Here is a 13,105-nt window from a genome sequence, read left to right on the forward strand (position 1 = left end):
GAAAATCCTTATCCTATCATATCTATTTTTAAAAATTAAATCAAACATCATAGTTGGTCCTGCCTGGCAATTTATGAACATTTCTGTACTGCTTGCAAGTTTTAAGTGCTTGTGAAAGTCCTGAATCTCGATACGTCACCCATGAGTTGTTCCACACCAATTCCTCAGATTTAGAACTACTAGTAATTCATATTTTTCTGCCCCAGACTTGAGACTTGCCTTTTCAAGTCTTCTCTAGGTCAAAGATGTTCCTACTTTGTATTTTACCTGAAGTTAATTGCAATCATCACTCCCTAAACCTCAGGATTCCAGTCTCTGACTGGAGTCAGTCAGCTGAGGAGCTCCCTTTCTTCCTGTAGAGGTTTTGAAGACCCAGATTTATGAAAGTATTTAGCTGTGAAAATCTTGATTAAAAGCCTTTCTTCCCTTTAGGAAAAAAAAAAAAAAAAAGAGGGAAATTGCATGGGGACTATATGATAGGAACTTCTAAACACCTTCATCAATTTGGGCTTTGGAGACTGCCCTATTATAACTCATTTTAAATAGGTAACGGATACTAGGAGTAATATGGTTTAAAAATTTAAAGAGCTTGGTGAGAAATAAAAGGAAATGAGATCAGAAGCCACTTATGATGAATATTAAAAAAACTACAGTAATAGTTACAAAAGAAAACTCTGTGATTATGTATAACGTGTCTTCTCCATCCATCGTAATAATGTGTATCTGCGACATTTAATTCCATGTGGCTTTTCTGAGTAGCTGCTCCCTCTACAAGATGCACCGAAGTACATGGAGGGTCTTCGGGTGCAGTGGACCTGTGAGGAGCAGCAGAACCCCTGTACCTCTGCCTGCCCCTAACCTCAACTGTATTGCATGTCTGGACCATCCTAGAGACATGTACAGCAATCATATCAATTCTGCTTTGTCTAATTTAAAAGGAGCAGGTACTTGGCTGATTGTGTATATTTATGGACCAATTAATGGATACGAGTCAGTGGTCTCCACAGAGCCCCTAAGTGTCTGGTACACTACTTTTATTAGCCTGGTTGAAGATTATTTCTCATTTCCTCGTGATTATTGCTTCCTAGCTCTTCTATAAAATTGAACAAATATGAGAGGTAATCACTGTTCCTCATGTTACCGCCCTTCATTTACAGACAGAAACAACGCAGGTCTCTATGCTTTTAATGTCTTTCATGCAAAGTCAAACTGTAAAATGAGGTACTCATTTTACTGCTCATACACCCTGTTTAATTTGCTAGTACTGTCCATTTTCTACATGTGAGGAAAGCCACCTGCAGACCACAGCAACAGAACAGTTTGGAGCACAATACAGAGTCAGTTACTACATAGAAATTCTGCTCCTATCTCTCAGCTTTCCTTGTGCTTCCTCAGTGGAAAGACCAGTGGTCAAAAGATGTACTTTTATAGCTTCTCTATCCTTGATTTACTCATTTTCCATCATAATAACCTTTTGCTAAACAGATAGGATGTACCTCCTGAGATCTGCTGCTTCTTTACATGGACCATGCAGGAGTGTGTCTTTATTAGGAAAAAAAAAAAAAACCCCAAACTATTTCAAGTGGTCTGTTAACTGTGGCCTTGAACAGTTTATAAGAAAGAGAATGTGTGGTAGGTGCAATCCATCTTCTCTTGTAGTCATGCACAAACTCCACTAATAAGGCTGCAGATCCTTACCCCTTCTAATATGATTGAAACCTTATTTTATAGGGAGAATTACTTCTTAAAGAAATCAGATTCCCCCTTTGGAATAAGTATGATGAAGGGTTTTATACATTAGTGGTCAGAAGGATTCATTTTTGTGGATCCAGCATGCCAAAAATTGGAGCAATTGCTGCTTCTTTCCTTTTGAAATTTGAGATCGTATCTATAGCATGTAGGCAAATTAACCAGGCAAACCAGAAATTACAATACTGTATAATTTGTACATGCTCTAATAGTGCCACCATTAACTAGGTTTGACTTGTTTTAAGATGTTCACTTGCTTGAAGCTACCATATCGGCAGGGGAATGTTGATGTTTCCAGATTTATCTCTTGCTTTTCATTGCAGACTCGTGCAAATGTGTGTCTTTTCATTATTTTGTGACACATGAAAATGATGTACTTGTTTTGTTTACTCTGTTCTGATTTAATTAGTAGGATGTGATAGTTTGCCAGACTTTTGAATGTCTTCGATAACAATTTTTTCATGTGTTTTTGATGTTTAACTTCTTTTTGCTTTAAAAGTCTCTTAACTTCTAGCCATATTCTGTGTGAAATACTGATGGCAATTCCTTGCCAGCTTCAACACATATTTTAACAATATGACATGCATAGAAAATACACAGAGATAAGTGCAGGTAAAGAAAGAAGGCGCATAATCCAAATTGAAATAATTATATAGAAGAGGGTAAAATAGTTTGAGAGAGAAGCAGCAGGAGGAGAGAAGAGAGAAGGAGGAGAGAAAATAAGGAAGGAGAAATCTGATCCCCAAAAGATAGAGTGGGAAGCAGAGGGGAATTCAGAGACAGACCAGACAATACAGGATAGGGGGTGAAGTGGAACTGGTGACAGAGGGAGGAGAGGAAGGAAACCATCCATGGGTCATTTTCAGGTAAAGTGACCTGATGCTAGTTTGGTGGCATCCCTGGTGTCAAGGATATGGGCAATGTGGGAAAATGTGAACCAAAAATAAGAGAGATCGCAGTTAAAAAATAAATAACATCAAAATAAGTTTTGGTTTTTGGTTTGTTGTATGAGGCTGCAAGGTGGAAGGAGCCCCAAAGGGCCCAGAGTTCATTCCAGGTCTGACAGAGTCATGTCCAAGAATATGCAATGGCAGGTGAGACCCAGACCAGCACTGCCATGCTGGGGGGCATTCTTGTACCAAAGCCTGCACTGGCTCTTTTTGGAATGGAGAAGAGTCCCCTGTGAAAGGATTTTTCAGCAAACTGCAGTCCTACCTGTATTCTCTGAGGGCTTTGAGGAAAGAAGGGAGTTGACAGCTCAGGAAGGCAATCACCTGTATCAGTGAGGATGATGAACGTGGAAGGGCAATGTTAGTAACTCTACAATGAGACATCAAGAGAAAGTGATCAAAGTAAATATCCATAAAGAGATTAAAGAATGCCTCATGCATTTGAAGAACGTGTAAGTCTTCAGATCAAAGCAAAGTCTCAGTTATTTAGCCATTTAGGAAAGTTAGTTATTGGTTATATGTGCTAGATAATGGAAGACTAATTAACTGTGTAGAAAAGCTTGTAAAACACATAGCGGAATTTCTGAATGGCATTTTTCTGCATCCCCTGATTTTTCTTTTTCAAGTGCTCTCATCCCTGTGTATGTATTGTAAACAGTTGTTTTTAAGGAACATTTCCGGTGCCTAATGATTTTATTCTCAAAGCAAATAGATTTAATTAAAGCCTCATTAAACACTACAGTAGATGACTTTGATTATAAATTAAATCATGAAAAATGTTGTAGGAGTTGTGTTCCCTTATTTTAGTAACATGGCTTTATGTGTTGAAAATAAATTATTCTTAATTGAGCACAACAATGGAGGGCTACTTTATAGTGAATTTGCCTGCAAATTATCTTATATCTTGAACGACTGTGATTTTCAGACAGGAGACTGGGGAGAGCCTTCAATTACCCTGAGACCTCCAAATGAAGCCACAGCATCAACACCTGTACAATATTGGCAACATCATCCAGAGAAACTCATCTTCCAGTCATGCGATTATAAAGCATTTGTAAGTCTTAATAAATTTAGTGGTTTGATTTTGGGGCAGACAGATTCATCTTTAGTTTTGAAAAACTGTTGGATTTTTTTCAGTTATAGTATTTTTAAGTCACATTGAATGAGACGGTCCACTTCCTCTGAAAGAGTGTAATTGTAATGAATGAGGATGCACAGCACTTTTGACTATGAATTTTGTGGTATATTGCCATCCACGTAGCAATAGTGTTGGAAGAATAGCATTATGAATAAGTGGCTGTTGTAGAAGTGATAGTCAGAGCCAACACCCCTAATTCTCTTCCGTCACAAATCTCTGTCTACTGCTTATGGGACAATAATACAATGTAATATGGGATCCTTATGCCTATCTTAATGTTCTGTGCACAGTAGTTAAAGTAAGTATTGCCCTGCTTGAACTTTATACACCTGTTTTGGGGTAGGGAAGGTAGGGTCATGGTCTTGAAGCAGTGGTTTCCATACATGGGACAAGGGCACATTCAAACCTCTCCCAAACCAACGACTACTTGAAGTACCAGTAGCAGTTTCCTCAGGGCAGGGAGTAATTATTTTCACCTCCTGATAGCTGTAACTGATTCCCAATTCCCTGGAGAAACAGTGCTTCCCTCTATAGCTAAAGATGATTAGTATTCTCTGGCTCATATAAACACTGGTGAATGGAAGGTCTCCTGAAGTACAGGAAGTCATATTAGAAGACTTTGCTTTTTAAATGAAAAACACTTCTGAAGTCTTGAGTTCCCCATCGAGTGGAAGGGCTGGTGCTTCTGAGGATCTGAAGATATGCTTCAGGTGACCTGTTCTAACATTTTCCCTTCTGACTTCGCTGGAAAGCACTGTTAAAGTTGCTGAAGGTGCTTCCCAGACCACTGTGTCCTCTTCAGAGGCTGTTGTACAAAGGAAAGGGATTTGGTGGTTGTGGCACATCTAGCATAATAGCGGGGGTCTAATCACTTGCCCAGCACAAGACATGGGATATAGATCCTCTTCACTTGGATCCTTTTCAGGATGATTTTCTGTTCACGAAACACTGGAACATTTGGGGGATGAGTTGGGGGGTGCAGGGATCTGATTTAAAGCAGATCCAGAAAAGCAGGAATTAGAGACCAAGTGCAGGTGAGGCAGAACCTGCCTCTCACTGAAAAGGGGCAGAAAGGGTGTTACAGGCCTGTCTTGCTGGAGCACATCTGTATCTTCCATCAGACCTTCATGGTGTGGAAATTGCCATGGATGCAGTGACTGTCCCTGGACAGTAATGAGAACCTCTACAACACCTCACACTGAAAAGGAAGCTTAGTGGTTTCTAGTTCTTTAAACATTTGCCACTGTTTTTCAGTAAAGTGACCGGGTTTATCTCAAAAGTACCTCTTATCTCTTTACTTGATCCAGCAGTAAATTCATAAGCATATGTAACCTTTGTAGTAGATTGGCAGGCATGTGGATCATTAAAGAAATGAAGGTGAGATGACCAAGAATACCCAAGTTAGTGGTGACTGAGGAATCACCAAATCAAAATGGATAACCAAGTTATAGCTGATTAAGGAATCATCTTCCTTTCCTAAGGACAGTGTGTCACTACACTCTCTGAGCTCTCTGAGCCATAAGGACCCTATGGAGCAAAACCCTGACTTGGAAGTTATAATGGGGCAGCTTTCATTGTGTACCACATCACTCAGTCGAACTGTTGGATGTCCTCTGCATTGCTCCCAGATGATCTGAGTCTTTGAGAATGAGCATTTCCAAAAGTACAGTAGGTCAAAGGAAAGAAAAATTCCCTCCTAGAATTTCAGGTTTTTCTGGCAACTAAATTGGACAGTACCTCTCTGATATGTCTGTTCAACAGTCTACCCTTGGAAGCGTTTCTGGATGCTGGCAGCTGAGGCCTTTTGCTGTTCTTGCACAGATGGGACAGGAGCTGCCTGTCTTTCCCTCTGTCTTAATCTGCCATGAGCAAAAAAGCACTGGGTTTTTTTTCCCTGATGCCTCACTGACTGATAGCTTTCAAGGAAATACCGACTTGTTGTGCCATAGTCTATAAAACAGTAATAAGATTTTAAAAAAGCATGAAATTAATCACATCCTCCCCAAAGAAAGCTAAGGATGCCAGAGGTGTCAGACAGCTGGATCCAGGGAAAGATACCATTCGACTCAATATGCCTTTGTTTAATTTCCTCATTTCAGAACTTGCTTTAAATTTGCTGTTCTTCTGCAAGGGCTATATCAAGCCGTCCCATCAAATTAATGCCCAAAGCCCTGTTCATGTCACCATCAAGCCCGCAGCTGGACTCGCAGCTGCTTGGTTTATAAATCTTTCACATCTGCAGTCCTCCAGGAATGCCCTTCACTCGTTCCTTTCTGCTTGTGCTTATCTGGTGGTATTGGTGTTGCTCACCCTTCCATTTATAATGCCCTGTAAAGTGTTTCTCACTAATTACCATGTTGGCTACTGTCTACGTTGAAATATTTATACATTTTCCTGCAGGTCAGAGACTCCTGCAGTACACAGTGTGAACTGAAGGCTTTAAAGAAGATATATTAGTTTAGGTCAGGAGACCAGAGAATTGAGCCAATATGCTTTCTGTTCAGTTCCAGCTTGCGTTCAACTGCAACTGAAGTTACTTTTGATAGGTTCTTGTTTAAGATGAAGCTGGTTCACCATCTAGTTGGATTGGCATAGGCTGTTTCCAAGGGGAGTCAGTGTGGTAGAGTGAGAGGGGTCAGGCAGTGATGGTGGGCTGCAGCATCCTCTGGGAAGAGGCTTGTGCCCACAATGCTTTCTCTTCTCCTGGAACTCACCTGCTTCGTTCCCACCAAGGGCATGACTTCTCTTCAGCTCCCACCTTGCTCATGTAGGACTGATGACTTAAGAAAAGCAACAACATTGTGCTTCAGTGTGAATGCAAAGAGACATCTCTGTATCTGGGGAGGAGAAGACGATGGATGTCTTCCTGTCCTCTTCCCCTGATTAAACCAGATTTGCATGTGACTCTGTATAGAAATACAGAAACATCCTGCTCACACAGACCTCTACAAACATGTGCACATCCACAAGTGCACATGCCTATAGTATCTCTATCTGAATTGCAGAGCATAGCTCTCACACAGCTCCATTAGTAGTACCGAGACCACTCTCTGGTAGGCAAGAATGGCAGGGATGATGCAGACAGCTTCATCCCTGGAGAAGCAGTGCCGTTTACACATGTTGGGGACAGATACTGAGTTCCCAGAGGAAGAAATCCAGAACCTGCTGTCAGGGTGCAGGAGGGCTGTAGCTGCACATGCCAGCAAGTGGCTGGAGTGAGGAAGAGGCAGGTAGGAAAGAGGACATGTCAGTAAGGCACATGGTACCTTGTGTGCCCTCAGAGATGAGCAGGCTCTCTGAGAGCACAGTGGCTTTTAGCAAGCTGAGCCGAGACCCCACACCAGCACCCTGGTGCTTGCTCTCAGCCAGCCATCCTTCAGATCAGTAAAGGCTTCGACGCAGTAGTTCAGGGTCAGTCTTTCCTTAGGAAGAAATAATGGTTTAAACTAGTTTTCAGTTCAGATTTATTTTCTCTGTTTGCTGACACTGGGCTCTGTTTGCACATAAATTAGTTACAGGTTGAGTACACAGAGGTTAACATCTCTGCTGCCCTTTACATCCACGTGACCGCACACATACCAATATGAGTTTGGCAGATGGCAGCCAAAAAAAAGCAGATTCTTCATTTTTTAATGAAAGGGTGTTTTTAAGATGGAATCTGCAGTATTTTCTTCTTTGAGTGACTAAGATGATAAGCTAGATGACTTCCCAATACCGTTTCAAAGGACTCTGTCTGATGCAGAATACTTGTTGCTGTGCATCCCATTTCATAAGTTGATTAACACACAGATTTGAATGATCTGAGAACTGTGGAGTATAAAAAGCTCTGAAATCATAAACTAGGAGGCTGCCTGCTACCACTGTGTGTTTTTAGGCATCTCTCCAGGTGTTTGTTCAGAAATTTTAGTTACATGACGTTTAATGCTTTTTTTTGTTCTAGTATTTAGGTTCTATGCTGGTAAAAGAGTTAAGAGGCACAGAGTCAACACAGGATGCATGTGCAAAGATGAGGGTAAGTTACTAAACAGACTCCTTTCTCTGTTGTCTTAATATTAAGTAACATTAGCTAGTGATTACTTGTATTGTGCTCTGTTTGCTTTTATAATTTTCTGTTCTGCATTTGTTTTCCATTGCCCTTGAATTTACATTGGCTCTCAGTAGGCAGTCTGTTCTACCTTTTATCTCAGTTTCAAGTAATACCAAAACATAAAGGTAGATTTTATTTTGTGTGTTGTGTCCAAGAAGAAAATAAAAGCAAACATATGCATTATGTTTCCTCTTGAATCTTCAAGTCAAAGTACTTTCCACACACTTTAAATGTGCCCATATCACTTTGCTTTTATAAACAGGATTTATAGCTCATATAAAATAATCCAGAGTGAATCTGCTATGTGAAAATGAGTACTTGTAAATATGTTAACGTGTTACCAAAGCCATTGTTTTTTACATACAGTCTAATCCTGCAGTCACATAATTCTAAGGATGCCTTTACTCATATCCATTTGTTATGAGGGAGTTACATGCCCAGCGATTGAAGGATGCAAAGGGAACCAATTCCGTTTCACCTGATGGTGGAAGAGCAGTTAGTTTTCCTTCAGACTGGGATGAATATGCTTTCCTGTGGCTCTTTGGCCTGATGCTGGTTTGTAGAAAATTACAGTGAGACTCGGCGTGTCTCCAGCAAACGTGCCGCTGCTGGAAAGTCATAACGAGCCACAGGCCAGCGACGCGATTTATTCCCAGTTGTAGTTGTAATAAGATCGCACCTGTTCATAGAGACAACAAACATATCACGGCCTGGCGAGATTAATTAGCGAAGAATGTAATTGTTGGTGGTCTACCGAAGGTGTAGAATCACATAGATGAACAAGTGAAATCCTTAATTCTGTAGACCCTGAGCCTTTTATGGAAGATGCCTCTGAGCACTCGACGCGGCGTTCGGATCAATTAGAAAGCTAGAAGACGTGTAAAATTCATGCAATCAGACAACCATTTCCTATTGGTTACATATCTGCAGCACACAGGCTTTTGTATGAGCTGCTTTAGCTGGGGGCTGGCAGTAATTCATGCTTTCTAGATTGCCTGAAGATCTGTGGCTTTTCAGCTAATTGCACGCTAATCATTCCTTACCTGGGCTTAAAGTCCTCTAAAGAACCCCAACAACTTGACACAGAGGGATCTGCAGTCACATGCACGTGTTCTGGGGAATTAATTGGGGCTGCAAGCACACAATCTTCCGATCCAGTTTTCAAACTGTCAGACTTTGCAGTTCAATTTTTCAGGCATATGCCTGTGCAGATCTTAGGGTGGAACTTGACACTGTGGAAGCATATGACAACTTCAGTAAGTTATTTGACTGAACTAGGAAGCTTAACATCGAAAAAGTCACTCTAAATAGTTTGTAGCTATTTAAAGCTTTTCATTTAAGTAATACATTTAGCAATTTTAAATTATATACCTGAAAAAAAAAGAGCCCAAGTGTTTGAAAACATGTTTCATTTAAAATACAATTTTTCTATAACAATAGTGGACTTGCTATAGCACTGTAGTGCTAAACAGGGCACTTGCATAACAGAGTGATGGGGTTTTTATATATATATATATATTTACTTTTCACATTCTCTTTTGAGACCATTGTGCCATGAGAATGTTTATTTTCTGGTTTGAGGGTTTTTTATTTGCAAAGATGTTTGAATAAAACAGGTTTTAATCAGGATTCTTTCTATGCTTTCTATGTAGCCCTTTTAATCATATGCCTATTCAAGTCAGAAGTGAAAACATTGACTTAATGGGAACAGATTATTATTTTAGAGTAAGTTTCCTGGTGAGAAAAATGTATCTTTTTGCAAAACTTTCTCCATCTGGTTGTGTTCTGAAAGCTGGTTTCTGTGAACTGGGAGTCCAGGTAGCCCTAAGACATTCTGAAGTTTTGCTGTTACATTCATTAGTATATTTAGGTCCCACTGGGTCGTTGTTGAAAATGTGGCTTCTTCTATAGTTATGTTTTATTTTAAATGTACCAAAAGTGACATTCCACGTACAAAAAAGAAGTTAAAAGCTAGATACATTATTTGACTGCTTCTCAGGTATTTAATTCTGTCCACTTACCCAGTGTCTTTGGAGTCAGTGAGATTTTTTACACAGCAACATTTTTAGTTGTTTTTTTTTTTCCATTTATATTTTTCAATTCTATAGCATTCTGTAATCTGAAACGTGTTGGGGGGAAGAGTGCATCTCTTGTATCGTGTCGAGGTCCTTTTGAGCAATTTTTTAGTCTTTCTCAAGTCAGCCACTTAATGCTTTTTAAGGAGAATGTATGAAAATTAGGCACCTAATTTTTCTGTCACTGAGGCTTTAGCTTTTCTGTCTTTCACCTAATGCTTCTCAAAAAAGTGTTGATATTCACTGGCTGTATTCCAGTCAGCAGATGCACAGGGACGAAAGAAGCCTGTCAGTGAAAAAGAAGTATCTTGATCTTCCTTAATCATTCATAGACAGAGAGAAACAACAAAAATGACATGTCTGCTGACTGCAGATCGCTCCCTGTTAGTTGTAGATGCTTCCTGCACTTTTCAGTCATTGCAATTGATGGGTTTGGTTCTCAAGGGAAGAGTTGTGCAGATATCCCTTGCCTCTCTCCACAGAGGGGCTTACAGCAGCCTCCTCCTCTCGTAGCTTCAGACCAAAGGGTGATCCTAAATCTTCTATAATGTAAAAACAAACAAGCAAAGAAAAATAAACCTGGGGACCTCTGTCTTAATAACTCTTCTTGGCTATCCACTGTGCTGCTCAGCATCATGCAGCAGCATGCTCCAGCAGGGCAGATGATGATGGATTTGTTTGGGGAAAATCGTGCAGATGCAGTAGATTGAGCTCAGCACGGGGGTCAAGGTTATACAGGCTTTTTGTTCCCACCCAGATTTCAGACTCTTGCAGCCATCCAAAATTATGGATATTTGGCAAGAAGTGTGCCTAATAGAGGGATTATATTTTGTTTTTCCATTCACATATTTGCACTCCAAGGATGGATTTATATTTTAGGCTTTCCTATTTGTTTCCAGATATTTTCTCTCACAAAGTCCCTCTGCAGTCAAGAGCACTGTCTCCTTATCTCCGTTCCCCACCTGCTGTAAACTGACCTTTGCTACTTGGAGATTAAATCTTGCTGTCCTGGCCAGAATAGATTTATTAATTATATTTGAGAGGTGCCTTCAAGAACTTAAGAGCTTTCATCTTTCTCACCGTGGAATAGGAAATATTACAAGTTGTGTTTTCAATCAGATTACTGCCTTCACTTCAAATCACCATAGGAACACGAAGTGGGAATAGAATGTGTTTACATCAAAATAAAGAAAAGAAAAAAGTTTAATTGGAGCCAGGAAGAGACTTGTTCCCTACAGTAGACTCCATCTGGCTTTTACATACCCGCATTCCTTGACCAGGTAGGAGAGGATGGTTTTATACCTACTGGCATGAGCACAGCAGCAAGGTAGACCCTTTCCTTGCTGTAACATTAAATCAATAATGTTGCATACACCGATTGCATGGTCTGAACCAAGCAGGTATTTACTGCAGTGGTAGGGAACTTAGATACTCTTCCTGTATCCTACCACCTTCCTGAACGTTATGTATCTTTCTTAAAGGTTTTCTTGGTAGAAAAGAGGTTCTTGTATCTCAAGTCAAAGTTCTGGGGAACCAGCGACATAAATCTGTTCACAAAGCAGGTGTTTAAATATCTTGCTGACTTAAGAAAAAAAAATCTGCCTCTCTTATCTTTGGAGAGGTAGATGATGCAGAGTTGACTTTTTCCCTAAAAATAGGCAGGGTCGGGAGCATTCCTTCCTGATTTCTTCTTATATAAAGAAGGAAGACCTAGATCTAGGTGGCAGCCTCCTTGTTTCTGTTAATCCCTTTCAGTTTTTCAATTTCCATTTCATTCCTCCCTCAAAAGTAGAAGTGTCCTTCATAGGCCACCTAGTGAAACTAGCCAGGGAACTGCCATGTCAGGATCAACTACAGTATTTGAGAATTTAGATTCCTCAGTCTGTTCTCATTGGGCTTCATAGCTTTGTCTCACTTGTGTCCACCGTTTTGGGAGGGCCTGCAGTGGAACAAGCACATGAATGTTACTCAAAATGAAAAAAAAATAAAAGTTATGGGAGGTCTTAAACATGTTCAGACCATAGTCACATCCACATTGTGCTGTTCCTCCATCTTCAGAGGATTGTGTGACCTTGAACTCCCTGGCTGAAAGGAATCCAAGGTGCAGGAGGGATGCGCTGCCCTTTCAGCAGCAGATGAGTGTGTACAGATACTGCAAAAGCAAAAATCCTCCAGTTCTCAAGCAGATGACTTGCAGGTGCATCCCCAGTGCTATGTTCATATTAACGATGTAGCTTGGAGGCATCCACTAATTGTAGAGAAGTAAACAGTCTTGTACCACAGGGACTACAGATGCTATCATATTCCAAGTGGTATTAAATTATGTCAGTGATGCACTTTTAAGCCTTTTGGACTGAGAGAAGTTTAGTAAACATTTGTTACAAGGCAGATTCTGGTTTAAAACTGGCTTCAAAGCTAATGGGGCAAATGTGAATTTTGACTTCTTATTTCAGTTTCAACTCATGCATGATACTGTCAGAGTGATTCACTCAAAAGGAACTGTTTAACGAGGCTTCATAAGCCTTAAATAAGTTAACAGACTTACGGGTATGATAGTAGGTGGTACCAATACCTATTTTGAAATGTGCAGTTTAATACCTTTTGGAATTAATAGTTGCTACCAGTATAGGAAAATGTTCAGATTCTCTTAGTGAAGTGGATTTCAGTACATAATTGAGTAGCAAAATTGCCAGCAACAGTCCTCAGGTAGCTATTAAAAAACAGTATAGGACAGAATTAGCAGATTCATTTGCAAAAGTAACAAGCCAAGATGAAATCTGAAGATTTTACAGGCTCATAAACTTGTACTTGGAATTTATGTGTGGAATTTTTAGTGGCTTGGCAGAGTTGAATAATGTCTTTTTACCGTGTATTTGCAAGATTGAGAATGATTACATTCGCAGTAAAACCTAAAAATGAGTGCAGTTTGGGTTTGTATGAGAGCTGAGTAATCCAGTTACAGATGCATATAGGAGTGCATGGCAGCGGGCAGCGCGGATACCTCTGTATCCCGTTTCCTCTTGGCAGGATGAGATGAAAGCATTAGGAGAGTGGGCTGCATTACACCGCCTGCTACAGTGTGTCGAGTTAATGGGTGAGCATCTTA

The 13,105-nt window shown here is 40.2% G+C and overlaps 1 protein-coding gene across 16 annotated transcripts in view; it reads left to right on the forward strand.

Annotated features, from left to right (window-relative positions):
• ANKS1B (ankyrin repeat and sterile alpha motif domain containing 1B) overlaps positions 1 to 13,105 on the forward strand; it is a gene marked incomplete at both ends in the record, with an annotated part of 442,540 nt that overhangs the window by 410,610 nt on the left and 18,825 nt on the right. For all 16 annotated transcript variants that reach the window (XM_084267805.1, XM_084267813.1, XM_084267814.1 and 13 more), the window contains 2 exons: positions 3,625 to 3,753; positions 7,778 to 7,849. In XM_084267805.1, coding sequence (XP_084123931.1) covers positions 3,625 to 3,753; positions 7,778 to 7,849 — 201 coding nt within the window. The remainder of the gene's footprint in view (positions 1 to 3,624; positions 3,754 to 7,777; positions 7,850 to 13,105) is intronic.

This window comes from Gallinula chloropus, assembly GCF_964237585.1.
Source record: "Gallinula chloropus genome assembly, chromosome: 1".
Lineage (NCBI taxonomy): Eukaryota > Metazoa > Chordata > Aves > Gruiformes > Rallidae > Gallinula > Gallinula chloropus.